This window comes from Carassius auratus, chromosome 29 (genome assembly GCF_003368295.1).
Source record: "Carassius auratus strain Wakin chromosome 29, ASM336829v1, whole genome shotgun sequence".
NCBI classification, from domain to species: domain Eukaryota; kingdom Metazoa; phylum Chordata; class Actinopteri; order Cypriniformes; family Cyprinidae; genus Carassius; species Carassius auratus.
This window is the reverse complement of record NC_039271.1, coordinates 9,112,341-9,132,808: the sequence shown is the minus strand read 5'-3', so window position 1 is coordinate 9,132,808 and position 20,468 is coordinate 9,112,341. Positions and strand designations below refer to the sequence as shown.

Sequence of the window (20,468 nt, the reverse complement as noted above, 5' to 3'; positions counted from 1 at the left end):
AAATTAGCATTAACATGGAGGACACCTTGGCCTACATCTGTCCTGATGATTGAATGATCACGGCTGTGCATTAGCCCTCACACCTCAGATGCAAATTAGGCCACTGTAAATTGGCCTTTAATAGCATTTGCGTGACTCATTACCGTGCAAATTGGAAGTGGGTTCATTTAAGCGATGACAAACTGCTAATGTACTTTCATGCTTCCAGCAGCCCGGTAGACGCGGTTCAAAACCCTGTTTTTGACTCTTCTGCTCTCAGATTAGCTTGTCTGTCCACCATGGCATGTTGAAATGCTGATATTTTAGTTTTTGTGAGCTTATAGAAAAGAATTGCCAGGACTTCACCATGCATGGGTAGAGTCAATGATCCTTGCAGTGTTGCTTTGTTTTTCTAATGATGTTTTCTAATGATGGAACGAGTGAGGACAGACGTCACAGCTGACCAGGTCCTGCATTAGAACATTTTCTGTTGTTTTGTTATTGAAAATGTGACATGCAGAACATGCCCTCCTAAGCAACTGTATGTGGCAACAAAGCATACTGGGTGTGGCATAACTTTATCGTTTTATTGAGAACTTTAAAAATAATGTAGAGGGCATTTATACTGGACCTATCTTGCCGCATGCATGCTATTTTTGAGAGCTTGTAAATTAATCAAGAAATAACACAGTATGCTTTTTTTGGCTCATCAAATTGCTCGGGAGGTCATATTTCCATTAAAAAAAAGATAATATTGCAATACAAGATTTCATTAAATAATGATTTTATCTTGTCATCTATGTGCTCTTTTTTTCAGAATTTATAATTTCAGTGAAATTATGATGTTATGATATGGCCAGTATGCTTTGTCATACAGTTGCAGGGCATGTTCTAGGGATCATTTCACCAATAACACATCAGAAAATACTGTAATACAAGAAACAATGAATTAATGTATATATCTCTTTGATCTGTTACTCTGGAGTAAGGGTTTAACTTATAATAAAGTTAATTTACATCTCAGTTGCAAACAGAATTTAATCGTTCTCCATGCATATAGGCTACCTTTAAAAAAAACATTAAGATACCTGCTCCTTCAGTCACTGAGGAAATGCTGGATTTAAAAACAGAGGGCAAAGGTCAAATTTCTCGAATTTATTCTCTTACAAGCTCCATAAGATCCACAAAGCTTAGACCATGTTAAAAACTCATGGCATCTTGACCTGGGAAGAGACTTTACTGATATGGTATGGGTAGGTGTTTTGGACAAAGTACATTCCCTCATTCAATTTAAAATACTTCACAGACTACATTACCAATTCAAAATTGGCTGTCTATCCCACTTTTAGTCCTGTACGCATCAGATACCTACATTCACCAGCCATAACAGCCCCTATGTTCTTATCACTACTTTTTGAAAAATTTAAGAAACTTTTTGCAGGACTATATATATATATATATATATATATATATATATATATATATATATATATATATATATATTTGTGTGTTCAATGAAAGCTGCTGTCCACATGTAATTTTTGGTTCAACAGTTGCCTAAAAAATATATTAAGGTGGAACGGATAGATTGGCGAATAAAGAGCTGGAGTCAGCCTCAAACTCTGAGATAAATGTACAAAAACGTGTATGGCCTTGTGATCAGAATTTATCTGCAACCAAATGTATTATTTCAGATACAACCTCAATGACATATAGATGAGGTACAAAGAGCCTCAAACAAAACAGTGATGCTACCATCCCTTGTCAAATTCTGAGGAGTTCCTCTGCAAAAGTGCTCAATGTAACCACCCACTACCTTGGTTCCAGGTGTATTGACAGAAGAACCTGTACTCACTCGCAGAACACAGTGAGTAAAGCATATTGGAACTGGCAATTTCAGCCAGCTTGTAATTTGTGTGTGTGAGCAATTACAAAGGTTCTTAAATGAATTTGAAGGACCATATAATGCCATTTGGATGCAGGCAGCAATGGACCTTTTATTGATTTCTTACGGAGGAACACTGCCATACGGTCATACTTAAATGGATGTAGAACGCGGTGCATACATGACTACACAAATGAACCTAGACAGTGTATTCTACACACTGCTTTCCAGGGCATCAGATAATCCATCTTCAGTCATCCATTGGTCAGCTATATGGTGAGATATGATGTTGTTCCTTTCCTCAACAAACAGATATCCTTAAAAAGAGACCTGCACACCAAACACAGAGTATTATGTTAAATTAAACTGGCTCTATAAAAATCATATTTCCAACCAATTTTACATGTGAGCAGTTCAAACAAGGCAGCATAATAATGGATCTAAACGGTGAGAACAAAACCCTTATGCTTTCAGAATACAGTCGAGCAGCTGAGAGAATATTCTCCACTCATTTTATTCACATATGTGCGTTCCATACAGGGCAATATTTTCTCATAACAATGTCTGATGTCATATTTCACCTCTATAGCCTGGAGCTAAACAAAACTGTCATCAAATAGAAAAAAAAAAATATTATGCAGAACGGTTGCAGCTCAATGCTCATTTCTCTGGATGTGTGACGCATGCTGATGATTGGCAATTCTGCGGACAGTGGGAATGTAATGAAATGCAGTGAAGAAAAAAAATAAGCTGCCACTCATCCAATGAAATACCCTAACTATGCCACACCTCTTCGGGTCAAGACTTATCTCGCTCTGTACTTAAGTTGTCAACAGTAAAAAGAGGAGATGACATTCAAATCGTACAAAAACGTGTCTGATAAGAAACGAGACGAAAAAAAAGCAAAAAAACAACATGGTCCTGAAATGATTTAAACTCAGTGAGTGCTATTGTTTACCCCTGTAGATTCTGATTTAAGTCGTCAGCAGCCTAGAGTGTAAAGAACAAATCTCCCATGGTAACACAAATACTGTGGTCAATTCATTTTCAGGTAATCTAGTAAGTCCCTCTGCACCTCTGTGAATGGAGGTACCTACAGAAGCTCAGGAATTATGAAAATGAACAAGAAATAAATCTGTAAAAATGGAAAACAATGAACAACTGAAGCCATTTCCTGATGTTTATAGAAAAACAAAGAATGTGGTAATAAGCTTTGAAGCTTAGGAGAACGAACGTCTGTCTTTTCATTAGCTTTTTCTTTTCTTAATTTTAGATTTTGTTTTCCTCCTATTTTTGATTCAGTGCAATGCATGGAACAATACAAGGTCCCTCAGGGTTGGTTTTCTTTGTGGATTTTCTCGGGAGCGACGGTGACGGGAGCGTTGTCTTAGTCGTTTAAGTGGTGTCCATGGATTCCATGTTGGCGCTGGAGGAGTCCCTCTGGATGCTGTCAAAGATGGCAGCCAGCTCTGGGTTGGAGCTGATCTGAGACTGGAACTCACTCATTAGGGGGCTCTTCTCGGCCTCTGGGATGGTTAGCAAGGCCACTACTGCCCGCATGGCAGATCGTTTGAGCTCGTCCTGCTTCTCAAACTCTTGCTTCACAGAGTTAGCTTTTACCTGAGAAAGAACATCATTAGAAATCAAAGGAAACTCTCACTTTTTTAACTATGAACTAGCAACACTATTTGATGACCTTTCCAGTAGCCTGTGATTACTGAGAAAAAGAGGAACTGGTGAGAAAAAGGGGGAACAGGATTGGCGGAATTCAAACTTTCACCCACTATGGAAACCACAGATTTCTGCGCTTATGTGCTAACTGCCGCTCAATTCAGGTTTTCTCCAATGTCATACAAAGAAACTGCACGGTGTCTGAATTTGGTGTTTGTTGCATATTTTGCTTACCTTTGTGGTGCACGTTGCCCTAAGCGGCTCTACAAGTCTGTCCAACCTCTGTAACACTGCACTTGGACAAAGACTAGATAATCTGGCCAGCATGAGGAACGTCAGCATCTGTAAACACATTAACAGAGCAAAAAGAGCTATAAACCTTTGTGATACATAGGTCTATGAACATACTTTTAGTCCCACTACAAGTTCCTTGTAACTATCAAACACCCATGGCTTGCTAGGTAAATACTATATATCATAATTTGATAATTCCTGTTAAAAGTGTAAAGGTGAAACGTAACAAATAAAACGTATAAACGAGATATTTTATAGTACAAAGCCTTCAATTGCATTAAAATAGTAGTTAATGCTCCCGCTTCATTATGATGCAAGTTCTCCTGGTAATAAGTACTTTCTCAAATAAAGTTGGATCATATCTGTTGCATTATGCATTTATGCCTTTGATGACCGCACACTGAATCTGTGTTAATCAATTCACCCTTTCATCTTCTGTGGTCGCTAAATGATCTGTATGGCAAGAAGCCTCATGTCTCATGAAAGATTCATGGGTTGAGTTTGATGGCTTACCTTGATATCGTAATGGTCCTTAAGTCCGTCTTCAACATGGTTTAAGAACTCAAAGATGTCAAGTCTATCAAGGCAACTGTCTAATAGAGTGTACATGCATTCAAACGCAGCCTTCCGGATGTCCAGACCATCGTCCACTGTGTGTTTGAAGGGACCCATCTCAACCTAGAAAGAGACAGGCGTCACTGAGCTCTGAGGTTTTAAAAAGGCAGCAAAGCAAAAGGCTGTGGATAAAGGGCAGGTTACCTCTCGGATTAAATCCTTGCGCACTTTGGTCTCATTGTATAAATGAGGGAGAACTGTATCCAACAGCTCTCGAATAAGAGAAGGTTTGTTATGAGCTGCAGAGTTGAAGGTAACTAAAGCCACTCTTCGTACATTGAGGTCTGGATCTTCCAGTGTTTTCAAGAAATCGCCTAGAAGTATAAAAAAGAAATTCAATTAAAAGCAGTTCTAAAATGTATTCTCCACAAAATTCTAAATGGTGAAAATTTGAATTTAGAGTAAGATAAAAAATATATATTTCCCAAAGAAGAAAACAAACTGATAACAGCTCTTGCCTATGCAGTTTTTAAGAAGGGGGTCAATTGTCTGTGGGTGATCCGAGATTGTGAATTTAACAGCTGTGACTACAGAGCTCCTGGCATAAGATGATCCTGGAGAGAAAGAGAACACTTCAATCAAAACTCTGAGATTTACTATTTGTGATGTCTAAATAATAAACCATTTTGATTTAAATTTTTTGATACAGAATTAATAGCCAGAGTTTGTCAATCACCTGATAAGAGATAGCCTTTTAGCCTGGGCAGAAGAGTCTCCGGGTCGATGAGTGTTAACTTTCCCAAACATTCTGCTACCACGTTCCTTGTGCCTTCTTCTGTACACTCGCAGTGTTTGAGCAACAGCGCCCACACATTTTCAACATACGGTTTCAGCCCTGCCACGGAGGCAGAGCTGATGATTTCCTTGAGAGAGTGCAACAGCAGGTACTGTCGCTTGGGTTGGCCAGAGATCTCCTGCAGGACAAAAGGCAGGTACTCCGGGAGGTTCCCCACGCTGATGCTGCCTAACGCATATGAAGCTGCTGATTTGACCTCTTCACTGGCTGAAGAGAAGGCATCCAGAATGACTGTTTTTAGCTCAGGCTGACTGCTCAGATCAACGTGATGGCCGACCTCTCCAAGGGAAAGCAGTGCCAGCAATCGGATGGAGTCAGTGGAGCGCGAGTTCTTCACATCTTGAATGAACTGTCCCACCACCGCAGGGCCCTCTTTAGGACAAGCACGGGTAAGAGCGGCCACGCACTTTGCAATGGAGTAGTAGGATTGCTTATGGGTGAGCGCTGCACTCTGGGCATACACAGGACCTGTTAGCATACGTAGCAGGTCCATGTAGCCCAAGCTGGCAGTTCCCGTAGCTACAAGAGCCTGGAAGAATTCCAGCATGGCGCTAAGAGCGCCACCTTGCAGCAACGGTGAACGAACCAAAGCTATGAGTTCAGCCAAAATAGAGCCACTTATCTTAGACAACGAGTCAGGGTGGACTCGTGCAAGCGTGGTGAGGAAGCTGATAGCCATCTGGGAGACATGCATATCGCTTTCATTGATAAGAGGTGGCAGCTCAGCCAGTACAGCGTCAATCATAGCCGGTGTTACACTATCGCTGTAGTTCTTGACCAGAATGTCCAGTGCAGCCAGTGTGCTTAGTTTCAACGCTCGTTGGTTCTTACGTAGGAAGGAGGCAAGAATGGGAACAGCCTCACCCAAGATTGGCCTCAGGTTGATCTTCAGCTTTGACCCTGCGATGAGTGTGAGAGCTTTGACGGTCGTCAGCCTTGTTATCTCATTCTTTAGTCGCTCTAGGAAGATGAGGAGAGTGCCTGGTAGGTCTGCACCAAGGCTATCACCAAGGTTGCAGATAATTTGCCCCATACAAGAAATAGCTCGCTCTTTGACTTCCTGGTCGATATCTGCTGCCTTCAGCCTTTTAATGGTGCAGGCAAAAAGGTCAGAAATGTAGGGCGAGGCATCAAAAACATCTGTTTGATCCAGTGGCCTAATGACTTTGACCAACTGCTGGGTGACAAGCAGTGCTTCAGAGGTGATCTTATAAAAGGGATCCCCCACACAAGCAACTACAGGAGGCACTATCGCCTGAACATGGGGGTGGAAGACTTGAGGCTGATGGTTGCACAGGATCACATACAAGCAAGACAGGGCATCTATCTTTAGATTTGAAGAGCTTGACTTATCGTTGAGAGAAAATATGATTCCTAGATGGAATACAATTTACAAAGTCACTCCAAATGCTAAAAAAGGAATTGCTTTAACGTAAGGCTACATGCATTTTACAGACCCACCCCCCCAAAACTCTTTAACATTCCAAGGTTTAGCTTTTATAAATGTCACAGGTTAAATGCTGATCAAGAATTAACCGTATGATCATGGAAGGGATGATTGTACTCTCTTTAACATTTTAGTAGCTTGCCTGCGACACATACCTGGGATGAGAACAGGGATATGCTGTGTCAGGGCCCCTGGCAGAACGTTCACTAGTTCTGTCAGCATGTTGAAGCAGCACTGCCGGGTCTTAATACTTTTCTCCTTCATCTGTTTGTGCAGTGCTTTTACTATCATGGACACCTGCAAAGGTACACAAAATATCACCCTTATATATAAACTTACATAATTAGAAAGCCCAATAGTATGAAGTAATGTTGTTACCGTCTACAAATACTCTTCACATCTGTGTGTCTGTATAAACTAGCAGTACTTAAAAACAAGGATATCTTTCCCTACCTGACTTTGTAGCATTGTAAGAGGAGTTTCTCCCTGTTCCATGGCATCCGGGTCACAGAGCCAGCTCTGGGCAGGGCGTGTTTGCTTGAGTAAAGACAGGTAGGCATGGAAAACATCTGCCTTGACGTTTTCTTCCCGCTCTTTAAAGCGGGCAATGAGCGCTGGAGAAACAGTGCGGTAAAACTCTGGTAACATCTCATGGCGTGTGCTCACCACGGCATCCAAGCACTTTGCTGCTGCTCTCCTCACTTTCCAACTCATGTCGTCATCGTCACTGTACTCATCATCACTTCCTGTTTGGATCACATGAGTTAGATGGTATATTAATCACAGTTGCTTATTTGAAAAATCCCATCTTTTGCAACTGCTACAATCTATATTGTTCAGATTAGATGGCATGTTATGTATGTAGATGTGTCTGGGAGCTTCAGTTCCAAGCTAGCAGCCCTGAAAAGAATCGACGTTAACACTCAGTCACTGTTTAACATACAGGCCAACAAGTACGTCCCCTGAACCCACTGCTTCAGCAACACTAAGAGCGTGGGCTTCTGAGAGGAAAACAAATAAAACCCTCAAATCCGCTGCAAAACTGTATGCGCCTCCCAAGGCTGCTTACAAGCTAGTGCGCAGTCAGCACAATCAATTATTGAAAAGATAACAACAAATAGGTATTAATGATTTATGGATGAAAACAACAATCCAGTAGTGGCTGAAAATAAAAATCCTTGATGCCAGAAAAGATCAAGTAACCAAAGGCATGGATATCTAACTCAAGCTTTTAGACAGGGGCTTGTCATCGTCATAGTTGGACGGCTCCAGCAACCTCCATTTCTATTACCGTACTTCCACATGAAACACTTCATTCCAACATGCAACACTGAGCACATCCAAACTCGGCAGTGCTTCAGAGCACTAACGGTTAAAAAGAAGCATATTCATTCAGAGAATGCACAATCTGTGTCACAGAAAGTGGCATGACATGCTCAGCACATGCATTTATGAGATTAAATGGTGCCTGCTTGACAAGGTAACAGAGGATTGGTGGCAATAAGTACCCCCCCAACCCCAATCTCAGAGCCAATTTCATCAGCTACGAAAGGCGAGGCTACCACACACCATAACTAATGAACAGAGCTGGAAACTTACAGCTAAACAGACTTTTAGTTCAGGAAAGATAATAAGAGAGAAATGAGCCCCGCCTCATACCTTGATAATCTTCGTCTACACCTTCGGCATCCATTGCATTCTCATCTTCATCCTCGTCATCATAGTTGTAGTTAGGGTCATAGGTCAGATACTTAAGACAGATGCTAATGACTGTTGGGACATGTGGGTAGACTTCCTTTGGACACCTGGAAATCATAGGCAATAAGAGTTTTTTTTAATTACACAAAAGATCAGTTCACATCAAATCATGCAAAAGTGAAAAACTTGGTTTATCATCGGCTATATTTTTGTTGGTAATCTTATAATAGATACTACTACTACTACTACTACTCACAAACATTTTTTAACAAATTGGTGCATTATGAAATAACTCCAATAACTAATACATTATAATATCATGTGAATCAATTTAATATCATCTGGTATCAGCAGTTAGACGGAGATGCAGACTGACCTCCTCACGAAAGACTCGAAAGCTTGTATGCAATACTCCCTCAGTTCATCGTCATCAACATTGCAGAACTTCACCACCAACGGGATGATCTTTTCCAAGTACTCACCTGCAAGATAAAACCAACAAGTTGTCATTTACCATCATTACACCCAGATCAGACAGATTTGCTGGGTTATAAAACTTAACATCAAACTGCAATAATTCATTGAGAAATATAAAGAAAGCTGCAAGATAAAGGCCTTGCTGTGTTCAGCACAATCAAAGAAGCAATCTTAAGATGACAAAGACTTAATTAAAACAGTAGCACAGGAGATAGCTACAAAACAACTTTGAGTGCGTTCCACTGAAGTAATCTTACGCATCTTAATCGCAGCTGTCTTTGTTTCATCAAACGTAGGCGGTAATTGGCTGACGGGGGAATGGTGCACCACAGCAGCAAACCTAAATGACTTTTCACTTCATTTCATTTGTGTCAAATGGCCTGCCTTAGCAGCACACCAGTGAAACAATGCTGATGACAAGGTGATGGGAAATAATGACCGTACTGGAGATTGTTCCATCTCTTGTCACAAAATAATGCCGCGTTTCCACCGAAATTACCCGGAACATTTTTACCAGGAACTTTTTTTCCCAGGAACTTTTTTTCCCCCAGACCTGTTGCTTTCTGCGTTTCCACCGCGGTGTAAAGTACCGGGAAGATTAGGCAAATAGACTGGTGACGTAGGTCTGCGCGCGTTTCTCAATACAAAGTACTGCTGATTTTTTTTTTTTTTTTTTTTAAGTACGCTGATTTTGGACGTGCATCCTCGGTAGTTAGTTCAGACTTTGTGCATTCGACTCGGGAGTGTGATGTCCGCGACGACGCAAGTCCGGTAAATCTATAAACAGCAGCGTACTTGATAACTTCAGTCAGCTTGTCTTGGCTACTGCAATTTTCCTATTTACAATAAAACGAAATAGGATATAAAATACCACTGCCTCCTTTGGTTTTCATTTAAGCATAATAACAGCTGCAGAAATGTACTTAGTTCAGGGATGCAGCCATTACAATGAAACGAAATATTATATAAATTTGCCTTTTTTATTTTCATTTTAACATATAGATAAATTGAATACAGACCAAAGAAAACCTGTTAGATTTACCCCGCAGCTGAATTATATGTTATGTTTAACCACTAAAGACACATCAGAGCCAGCGGCACATATCAGAAGGTCTAGCCGATTTGAGGCTGCATCTCGGCGGATACATGAGGACTGAGCTCTCGCTGATCGAGTGGAGCTCACCGTCGCAGAGATCGGCGAAACACATTTTTTAAATAGGCGCGGTCTTTATAAATAAACCATAGATTTGAGTTTTAAACAACTACATTCTCGCCTGAAATACTTTTAAAATTACATTTCATGACACAATAACAGTAATATTTGAAAATCCAAATAAATGGTGGTTGAACTCAACCAATGCTGCGTGAACTCAGATCGCTTTGGCTACTGCAATTTTCCCCTCAGTACATTTACAATAAAACGAAATAGGATATAAAATACCACTGCCTCCTTTCGTTTTCATTTAAACATAATAACAGCTGCAGAAATGTACTTAGTTCAGGGATATGTGTAACGTTATATACAGCCATTACAATGAAACGAAATATTATATAGACTTGCCTTTTTTATTTTCATTTTAACATATAGATAAATTGAATACAGACCAAAGAAAACCTGTTAGATTTACCCCGCAGCTGAATTATATGTTATGTTTAACCACTAAAGACACATCAGAGCCAGCGGCACATATCAGAAGGTCTATCCAAGGTGAGGCTGCCTCTGGGCGGATAGATGATCACTGAGCTCTCGCTGATCGTGTGGAGCTCACCGTCTCAGAGATCGGCGAAACACATTTTTAAATAGGCGCTGTCTTTATAAATAAACAACAGATTTGAGTTTTAAACAACTACATTCTCGCCTGAAATACTTTTAAAATTACATTTCATGACACAATAACAGTAATATTTTGAAAATGTTGATCCGAATAAATGGTGGTTGAACTCAACCAATGCTGCGTGAACTCAACCAATCAGGATGTTTAGCGCCAAAGTTCCGCCCCCGAAAGTTCCTGAACTTTAAAAAAGTACCACCTCGCCAGCAGGGACTTTCTGGGGGGCATTTTTTTACCCGGAACTTTTATTTAGTTCCTGGTTCCTGCGGTGGAAACGCACCAAGTACCGGACCAAGTCCCTAGTTCCTGGGTAAAGTTCCTGCGGTGGAAACGCGGCTTAACATTCCGGCAATTTGTTCGGTCAAATTCCAAGGAGAGTTGCCTTCAAGCTTATACCCCCTATACAACTGTGCTTTGAGAGTGAAATTGTATAAAACAGTCTTTTGAATAATTAAACTTTAATGTGTCCTATTATTGTATCAGTTAGTAAAATCTGTGGAAAAGAGAAATCAACAAAATCTCTTTGAATGATGTCAAAATCTATCCTGTCAATGCAAAACTAGGGATGGGTATAGTTAAGGTTCTAATGGTATTACTACTCTTACCAATACTGCTTAACGGTCCGGTACTTTAACGGTATTCTTATCGGTACTTTGTGTTGTGTTAGGCAGTCGAAAACTTTGCAACTTTGTCTGCACATAATGCACTTTTGAAAGATGCTTTGACAGATTGCTTGCGTTTCCGCCCTAACATGCAAAAATATTTTTTCATTTATAACAACCAGCATTGTCTGCATCAACTCTAGTGAAGTATAACCACCCTTTGGAACATTTTACCGTCTCCGCCATCGTCACTCTTTGTATTATGCAGGAGTTTTCTTACTGTAATGGGCCGTCTAAAAACACATTGAAAACGCTAGGCACGCCACTCTCTGATTTATTTTCCCCAAAGCCTTCGGGTACTTGTGCTCCTGAGGCTTCTGCCATTGCTAAGCAACTATGACCTACTCTCTCCATGAAACGCAGAAATTTCAGCAATGGATAAATAGATTTGCAGCACTAAAAACTGCTTGCGGTAGATCTGCTACTAAATTAATAAAAAAAATCCACATTCAGCTATCAGCGATTCTTTCATCTTGGCTGAGCTTTCAACGTTGTTACGGAAAAGGTGAGGAAGTTACATGACCTGCGGTGTGCTTGCGGCATTCTGAAAAGTTGAGATGTTTTTAACTCCATTATGAGTGCGCATACCGCGCGCCTACATTTGAAATAACGAACTTGAGCGCGCAAAAGACGCAATATGTGAACGGCCCCTTATGTGTGTGTGTGCGCCGTGCTCATTCTTGTTGTGTGTGTGTGTGTATGACTGACAGACAGCCTCTGCAGCGCACATGAGAGATCTCGCAAATCTCACAGACAAATGTCTTAAGATGATCGCACATTAGAAATGTTATTAACATTATTAAGCAAAAAAAATTTCTCCTCCAGTACCGAAAGCAGAACCGATACCGTTAGATCTTACTGATACTACGGTCTTTCATAATTTAGCCCAGGGGCCATTTTAATACCGGGTTTCGGTACCCATCCCTATGCGAAAAACTGGAAGAGAAAGATGGCACACATCGGCCTGAATAACTTCTACTGCTCATCAACCTGAGCATTCATAAAGTGAAATGTAATCAAGATTCAGTGCCAATGCTGGTGACCTCAATCATGAGTGAAACATTTTCTAAAATAAGAAAGGAGTCCAGCCTTCAAGATCAAGCCATGGAGAACTGTGCTAAAAAGGCAATACTTAGAAGGGGAAGATATCATTACACAAACGTATTTCCTCTATGCTTTCTGCAACAAAAAAAACTTATTGTAATAATTACACCATTTAAAGATCTTTGAGGACAGCTTTGGTTTGCTTTAGCTCATTTCAGCAAAGGCTAAATTGCGGCATCAATGGTGAACCTAATAGCAGTTTGAGAAGATTACAGTTGATGGCTTCAATAAGTGCACACTAAAATTGCTTTCAGCACTTCAAGAGTAAGTGAGATGAGGACTTGAACCCTGAAGACATTAAGTTAACTGAGGTCTGTAACAAAGATGGAGCCTCACCAATTCTGTGGCCAGCTTGTCTGCTGATGGCAGCAATACACTGGATGTAAGTGCGCGTGGTTGACATAGATTCGTTGCGTGAGAGCTCGGATAGTAAGTGCTCGATGAGGTCCACAAAGACCAAGTTTCCACAGCTCATGACCAGATGTCCCAGGGCTATGATGGTCCTCTTTCTCACTGCCAGGCGAGGGCTTGTCAATTGAGGCAGCAGACAGCTCAGAATGGAAGGATGGAAATTCACTAAGAGGCCACCTTGTCTGGATGAATGAACACAAACAGTGTAAGAAAAACAAGAATTTGTTGCAGACCACAAATTTTGCCTCTTTATTAGACAGGAAATGTGGAATACTAACATAATACTCTTACGATTTCTAATGCATATAATGTATAGAGCAAATATGCATTATAAAAAAGGGCAGATTTTATCTCACAATGCATTTAAACTGGTAGTTTAAGACCTTGGCACACCTATGTATTCAATTTCCCAAGGAACACACAAGCAGGATAAAAGCTTCTTCCTAATGCATGAATGTAAATATAAATGAAAAATGCAACCATCCAAGACAAATTCAAAGTCTGCCATTAGTTACAGTGAAACTGAAAGATTTACATGTATATTCTGCTCAGTGAACTGAGAATTGTCACAGAGGGGAGATGCATGTGCACAAACACATCCAGAAATTACCAGGCAGGAACCCATGTGCACTCAAAAGCACAATTGGTCTAAACAAAAGCAGCAGTCATCACACGGCTCATCTGACATACCTGCACAGCATGTCTGCCATGATGTCCAATGCTTCCAACTGAACGGAGACGTCCTCCTGCTTGGCAATGGCACTTGTGAGGCGGCCTGTAATCTTTTTGCAAACGCTAGCAGCAAGAGCAGAGCCTAAAGCATAGAGAAATGGACTTAGCAGGCAAGATGGTGAAGGGAAATGACTAAATATAGCCAAACACATGAGAATGAATTTTCTGTCCTTTTAGCACATGATAGTGAAAAAAAAAAACAGTTACTCTGGAAACAATTGTATAAATAACATTACGCAGTGAAAACATGTTGTTTTACCGCTGGACGCTGGCGGGAGCTCTCCAATCACCGTCTTGAGGCCGATGCTGGAAATATCTCGCAGCTGCTCCTTATCTGATAACATGTTTGTACACAATGTATCAACAATGGTTTCGACCTGGTACTCCTTCACTTTGCTGACAAGTGGGCCCAAACTGCAAGAAATAAAGGACTTTTAGTACAACCACTGAAATGCTTCCTTTCTACTAGCAGAAAACATCTACTTTTTTCTGCTACAAAATGGAAAATTGCAAGTTATTTCTGTTTAGCATTGATGATTTAGCTATTTGATGAAGCGAACCTGTATTTCATCAGAAAAACAGAGTGAAACGAAGATAGATTACAGACTTATTCATGCAATCCCTTCAGAAATATCTAGGGAAAAAATTATCGTAGGGGCTAATAACAGAGATAAATCAATCGAAAAAAAAACTGCAATACCTCTCACTAAATCGCTGTCGCATGAATCAATTTCACATTAAAACATATTCAGAGGACAAACTGAAGCCAATTCATGAAGGACACAATGAAAATATCCAACAAAGAGAAGCTTTCAAGTTCATGCGATCACAGAAACAAATGAATAATGGCAAAACTCTTACCATTTTACAGCCAGATTCTGAACTTCTCCATTCTTGTCCTCCAGGAGTTTTAAAATCATTTTGACCACCTTCCGTTCACTATCATCATCCAGCTTTATCGAATCCTTCTGCAATTCGGACATCAAATCATTGGTGGCCATGAATCTGAGGGAATAATCAAGAACCTATTATGAAAGACTTGTCAGTTCATTTTATTCTGATTAAAAAGAAGTTTCTTCCACCAAAATGTAATAAACTTGACCAATCCCTACCATCCAACAACATCATAAAAAGACCCGTTTTCATTATCCAACCAATTCCCAATAGATAAAAACCACTCATCAACATTTTCTTCCATTGCATATCTTGTTTCACTCATAAAAAAACATTTTACACAAGCAATGACTAGCAGTTGCAAGGGGTTCCCAATGGTCCAAACACACCAAGAGGGTTTCATTTGACTTCAGCACTAACAGAATGGTTAATGTAAAGTCACCCACATAGCTGTAAGGTGAGAGCAACCTTTATAGTGAGGCAGCTGGCATTATGTCAAAACAAATGGGCTGACTGAAGCATTTTCACCTTTTCATCTCACTTGTCATGGTTTCCTAAATTCATAATCCACTTCTAAGCTGAAACTGGAGTGAATTAAAATGAGATCTTGTCTTTGGGTGCCAGCATTAAAGCCTCAGCACTGAACCTCATATGTGATACCCTATTATCATCACATATACATAATCTATTACATGCCATCTCTCTCTCTCTCTCTCTCTCTCTCTCTATTGCTCACACAAACACACACACACACAAACACAGACATAAGTGCATCTGCTTTGGCATATATTTGATAGCATGGAATCTCTTATTCCAGCAAGAGCCTAAGAAAGAATGAATAATGCATGAGATGCACACATTCCAACAGCATGGAGAGAGAGGGAATGTCAGCACACACCAACAGCGGAGACCTAAAAGGGTGTGTAAGCAAAATGTTCCCAGGGGGTGAAATCTTGTGCAATTCAGAAAGAGCTGGAATGAGAGAAGCAAACAGTTTGACGGAGACGACAGGCAGGAAAGATTCTGGGAATATGATACGATGAATGCATTAGAATTAATTTGAGGGCTCCTGTCAGAAATGTATAAAACTCACAAACCAGTAACCTCCTGGTGGCCACTGAGGAATACACTGACATCATTAAAAGGGAATCCCCCCAACAACAAGAACAGCATTATACCCTAAAATACAAATCATAACTGTATAGACCATTTAGACTATGAACTACAACTTCCTGGTAATAATTAGGGCCCGAGCACCGAGGTGCGAGGACCCTCTTGTATCTGCTTTGTTTTTTATTATTATTATTCTTCTTCTTCTTCTTCTTCTCCCGAATGAATCGCATTTTTGAGGGCTTTAACATGCTCAAAAAGTCATGAAACTTTGCACACTCATCAAACCTGGTGAAAATTTTCGTCTGATATAGGATTCAGAAGAGGGTGTGGCAAAATGGCTCAACAGCGCCACCTATACCAAGAAAATCAACAGCCTTCCAGCTATGTTTCACGTACATGCACGAAAATTGGCACACATATGTAACACACCAATACCTACAAAAAAGACTCTTGGAGCGAAATTCTAAACCCAACAGGAAGTCGGTTATTTTTAATATTATGAGCATATTTTGTGTAATTTTGGTCATTTCCATGTGTTGTATTTTAACGAACTCCTCCTAGAGAGTTCTTCAAATCAACACCAAATTTGGTATGCCTAATCTAAAGGCCTTTGCGATGTTAAATTGCGAAGATCCTGACTTTTCGTTGAAGGGCGTGTCTGTGGCGGCCTGGCGAATTTCGATAATTCGCCATGAAAAATGAAGTTGCTATAACTCACACATACAATGACCAATCTGCCCCAAACTTCACATGTTTGATGAGACTCCGAACCTGAACAGATTGACATGCCCATATTCAGTTATAGTCATAGCGCCACCTATTGGCAACAGGAAGTGACATATTTTACGCTGCGACGAACTACTCCTAGAAATTTTATGACATCAATGTCTTTTTTGTGGTCAGTCTAATCTAAAGGCCTGTGCGATGTTCAGTTGTGAAGATCTTGAGTTTTCGTTAAAAGGCTTGTTCATGGCGCCGCGACGAAGTTCGATGTCTCGCCATGCGAATAAAAGATGTTATAACTCAGGCATAAGATGTCCGATCTTCCCCAAACTTCACATGTGTGATAAGAGTCCTGGCCTGAACACATCTGAAGGCCAATATTCCACCGGGTGTGGCAAAATGGCTCGATAGCGCCACCTATACACTTTCAACAGAGTGCGCCTCGAGCTATGTTTCACGTACATGTAAAAAAATCGGTATACACATGTAACACAGCAATACCTACAAAAAAGTCTCTTGGCACGAAATCCGAATCCCAACAGGAAGTCGGTTATTTAGAATTTTCTCTGCAAAATTGGCGTTGTTTTTGCCATTTTCAAGGGTTGTATTTTAACGAACTCCTCCTAGAGATTTATTCAGATCAACAACAAACTTGGTCAGTGTAATCTTAAGCACTTTGCGATGTTAAATTGCGAAGATCTTGAGGTTTCGTTAAAGGGCGTGTCCATGGCGGCCTGACAAATTTCGATGTTTCGCCATGAAAAAGGAAGTTGCTGTAACTCAGACATACAATGTCCAATCTGCCCCAAACTTCACATGTTGGATAAGACTCTTGACCTGAACAGATCTACATGCCCACATTCAGTTATAGTCATAGCGCCACCTGTTGGCAACAGGAAGTGACATATTTTACACTGTGACAGACTATTTCTAGAAATTTTATGACATCAATGTCTTTTTTGTGATCAGTCTAATCTAAAGACCTGTGTGATGTTTAGTTGTGAAGATCTTGAGTTTTTGTTAAAAGGCGTGTCCATGGCGCCGTGACGAAGTTCGATGTCTCGCCATGGGAATAAAAGATGTTATAACTCAGGCATAAAATGTCCGATCTTCCCCAAACTTCACGTGTGTGATAAGGGTCCTGGCCTGAACATATATGAAGGCAAATATTCCATTGGGTGTGGCAAAATGGCTCGATAGCGCCACCTATACACTTTCAACGGAGTGCATATGCACTTTCAACGGAGTGTGCATCGAGCTATGTTTCACGTACATGTACAAAAATCAGTACACACATGTAACACACCAATACCTACAAAAAGTCTCTTGGTACGAAATCCGAATCCCAACAGGAAGTCAGTTATTTAGAATTTTCTCTGCAAAATTGGTGTTGTTTTTGCCATTTTCAGGGGTTGTACTTTAACTAACTCCTCCTAGAGATTTATTCAGATCTTCACCAAACTTGGTCAGTGTAATCTAAAGGCCTTTGCATTGTTAAATTGCGAAGATCTTGAGGTTTCGTTAAAGGACGTGTCCATGGCGGCCTGACAAATTTTGATATATTGCGATGAAAAGGAAGTTGCTGTAACTCAGACATACAATGTCCAATCTGCGCCAAACTTCACATGTTAGTTAAGACTTCTGCCCTTAACAGATCAACATGCCCATATTCAGTTATAGTAATAGCGCCACCTGCTGGCAACAGGAAGTGACATGTTTTAGGCTGCGACAAACTACTCCTATAATTTTTTTGAGATTAACATATATTTTGTGGTCAGTCTAATCTAAAGGCCTGTGCAATGTTAACTTTTGGAGATCTTGAGTTTTTGTTAAAGGGTGTTTCCATGGCGCCATGACAAAATTTGATGTTTTGCCACAGCAAGAGAAGTTGTTGTAACTCAAGCATAAAATGTTCAATCTTCCCCAAACTTCACATGTTTGATAAAAGTCCTGGCCTGAACACATCTGAAGGCCAATATTCCATTATAATGATAGCGCCACCTGCTGGCAACAGGAAGATTGGCACATATATGGGATATACTTTGATATATTCAACTTATATTTAGGACATTAAATGCATATTTCTCAACGTTCACCTTTTTACTAAAGCCACACGATTGCTGTGAGCCCGGGTGCGAGGGCCCGTTCATCGCTGCTTGCAGCTTTAATTATGCATTTTTACTGTTATCAACATATTTATGTGCTTCTGGCCAGGCAAGTATTCTCAGAATAAAGTGTACAAGGAACTGTCATTCAGACTTTGCTTACTGATAGTCCATTTAGATAAATATATATCATTAAGGGAAAAAAAGGAATTTCTTTCATTTAACACAGTCTTACTAATAAACGACAAGAGTCAAACACTGCATTTGTCTCAATCTACACGTTTGCAAATACAAGTGGCTAATAACAGGTGAATGAAAGAAGAAAATAAAATCATGAAATGTCAAACGTGTCAGTACTTCTCCAAAAAGTAGCGTTTGTAGTTTAATTCCATGCACATATCATGGACGTGCAATTATGCTAACATTAGCCGAATTATGAACCCGAAGCGAAGAAATTACATCAAATGCTAGATATTGCACTGACTTAACGTTACCAACTTTCTGCACATTCCGCCCATGGTTTGTTGTAAGTTACTGTACCCGTTACGAATTATATGACAGTTTTGAGAGGAGTGCCATCAAAACGAAATGCTAAAGCTAATCGGCTAATACTAGCAGATAGCTGGCTAACAGCCATACCAAAACCCACACTTTTTAGCAGCTTCAAATCCAGCAAGCAATGTCAAATAGTTAATTACTGCCATAAATATATGACCCATGCACAATTTCAAACGACAAAAATAAAAAATAAAGAACCGCACAGTACGAATTTGACATGCTAAGCTAAGCAGCTATCTAAACAACAGTCGCGTTATTCGGGGCCTAAAACTTTCTGCGATCGTTTCGTTATTTATTAAGACATTTAAACGCCATCACAAGTCCTAGAAATACACATGCATGCTCCTTAACACTCTATCTTGGCATCTGCACTACGACTGACCTGAAATCCTTGTCGCTGGATGTCATTTTCTCCAAAAGATTAGAGATGTGGTACGAGGCACTCGCCATGTTTGCAGACTGAAAAACCACTTGTGTGTATGTTTAGAGCCAGAATGATTGAGTTCGCCTCTTTTTTGGAGGTTTGATGGGGTTGCTAAGTACAAGACGAATATCCAGAGTTTGTTGTGCAGGTCGGAGATCAGCAGCAGCTGTGCGGGGAAGAGCAGACGCTCATACCTTGAGTTTGGAAGGGTTTGAATGGAGGTACTGCTCGCTTCTGCAGGAGGGAGGAGCTCTGAGCAGACAGGCGCTGCTGTGAGAAGACAGGGTGAGAGTGGGGCTGTGTTTCAAAACCTTGTGAGCTGCCTACTTGGATAGCATGAGAACTCCTTCTTTTGGGCATCATTTTCGTGGTAATGACAAGTAAAGGTGTTCTTATAAATATTATTTGATTGTACGCAAATCATTAAACATAACACTTTTGTTTTGTACTCAAAATTAATCATACATGTCCTGGTTGCTGTCCCAGAATTGAGTAGGTTAGTGGGTAAATATAGATTAGAAAGTCAACGAATAATATATTTGTGAATATATATATATATATATATATATATATATATATATATATATATATATATATATATATATATATATATGTATATATATATATATATATATGTATATATATATATATAACAATTTCCTTTGCCTTCCTTTGCCCTTACACTATTTTATCTAACATTACAGTGTCTATATATGTAGAGATCTGAACAATTTCAGTATTTTAACTAACATTAAAGTATATTTTTATTAAACAACCCCCCTCCCCCCCAATATTTGTCAACAGTCAATATTTCAACTATTGAAATCAGATCCACCCTGACTAATAATGAGAGGTCATTAGGTACTAGGTTCTCCAAAAGGCTTGCAAATGATAGCCTATTTTGTCTAGAACCTCTAGTGACAGATTAAATTAATAGGATTTTATAATTTCATTTCAATCACTGAAATGAGAGAGAGAGAGCGGGAGATAGAGAGAGACTCTGTACTTTGTACTCTCTAGGACAGGTTTGATTTCTGGAATGAACAAG

General features: G+C 40.0%; 1 protein-coding gene across 1 annotated transcript; it reads right to left on the bottom strand.

Moving 5' to 3' along the window:
• Positions 1-2,340: 2,340 nt before the first annotated feature.
• Positions 2,341-19,687, bottom strand: LOC113048003 (cullin-associated NEDD8-dissociated protein 1-like). The gene is made up of 15 exons (XM_026209491.1): positions 19,379-19,687; positions 14,465-14,608; positions 13,863-14,017; positions 13,562-13,685; positions 12,797-13,053; positions 8,762-8,867; positions 8,347-8,492; positions 7,141-7,433; positions 6,843-6,984; positions 5,121-6,614; positions 4,903-4,998; positions 4,589-4,758; positions 4,343-4,507; positions 3,770-3,877; positions 2,341-3,484 (listed from the first exon to the last, which is right to left on the bottom strand). Exons 1-15 carry the CDS (start codon positions 19,444-19,446, stop codon positions 3,260-3,262), a joined length of 3,693 nt encoding a protein of 1,230 aa, XP_026065276.1. The 5' UTR covers positions 19,447-19,687; the 3' UTR covers positions 2,341-3,259.
• Between the last annotated feature and the right edge of the window lie 781 nt (positions 19,688-20,468).

Excerpts from the sequence above, each read along its gene's own strand:
- LOC113048003 (XM_026209491.1), bottom strand. The coding sequence starts at position 19,446 with ATGGCGAGTGCCTCGTACCACATCTCTAATCTTTTGGAGAAAATGACA. Across the intron at positions 6,985-7,140 it reads TTACAATGCTACAAAGTCAG|GTGTCCATGATAGTAAAAGC; the intron begins GTAGGGAAAGAT and ends GTACCTTTGCAG. Across the intron at positions 3,878-4,342 it reads AGGACCATTACGATATCAAG|ATGCTGACGTTCCTCATGCT; the intron begins GTAAGCCATCAA and ends ATGTGTTTACAG.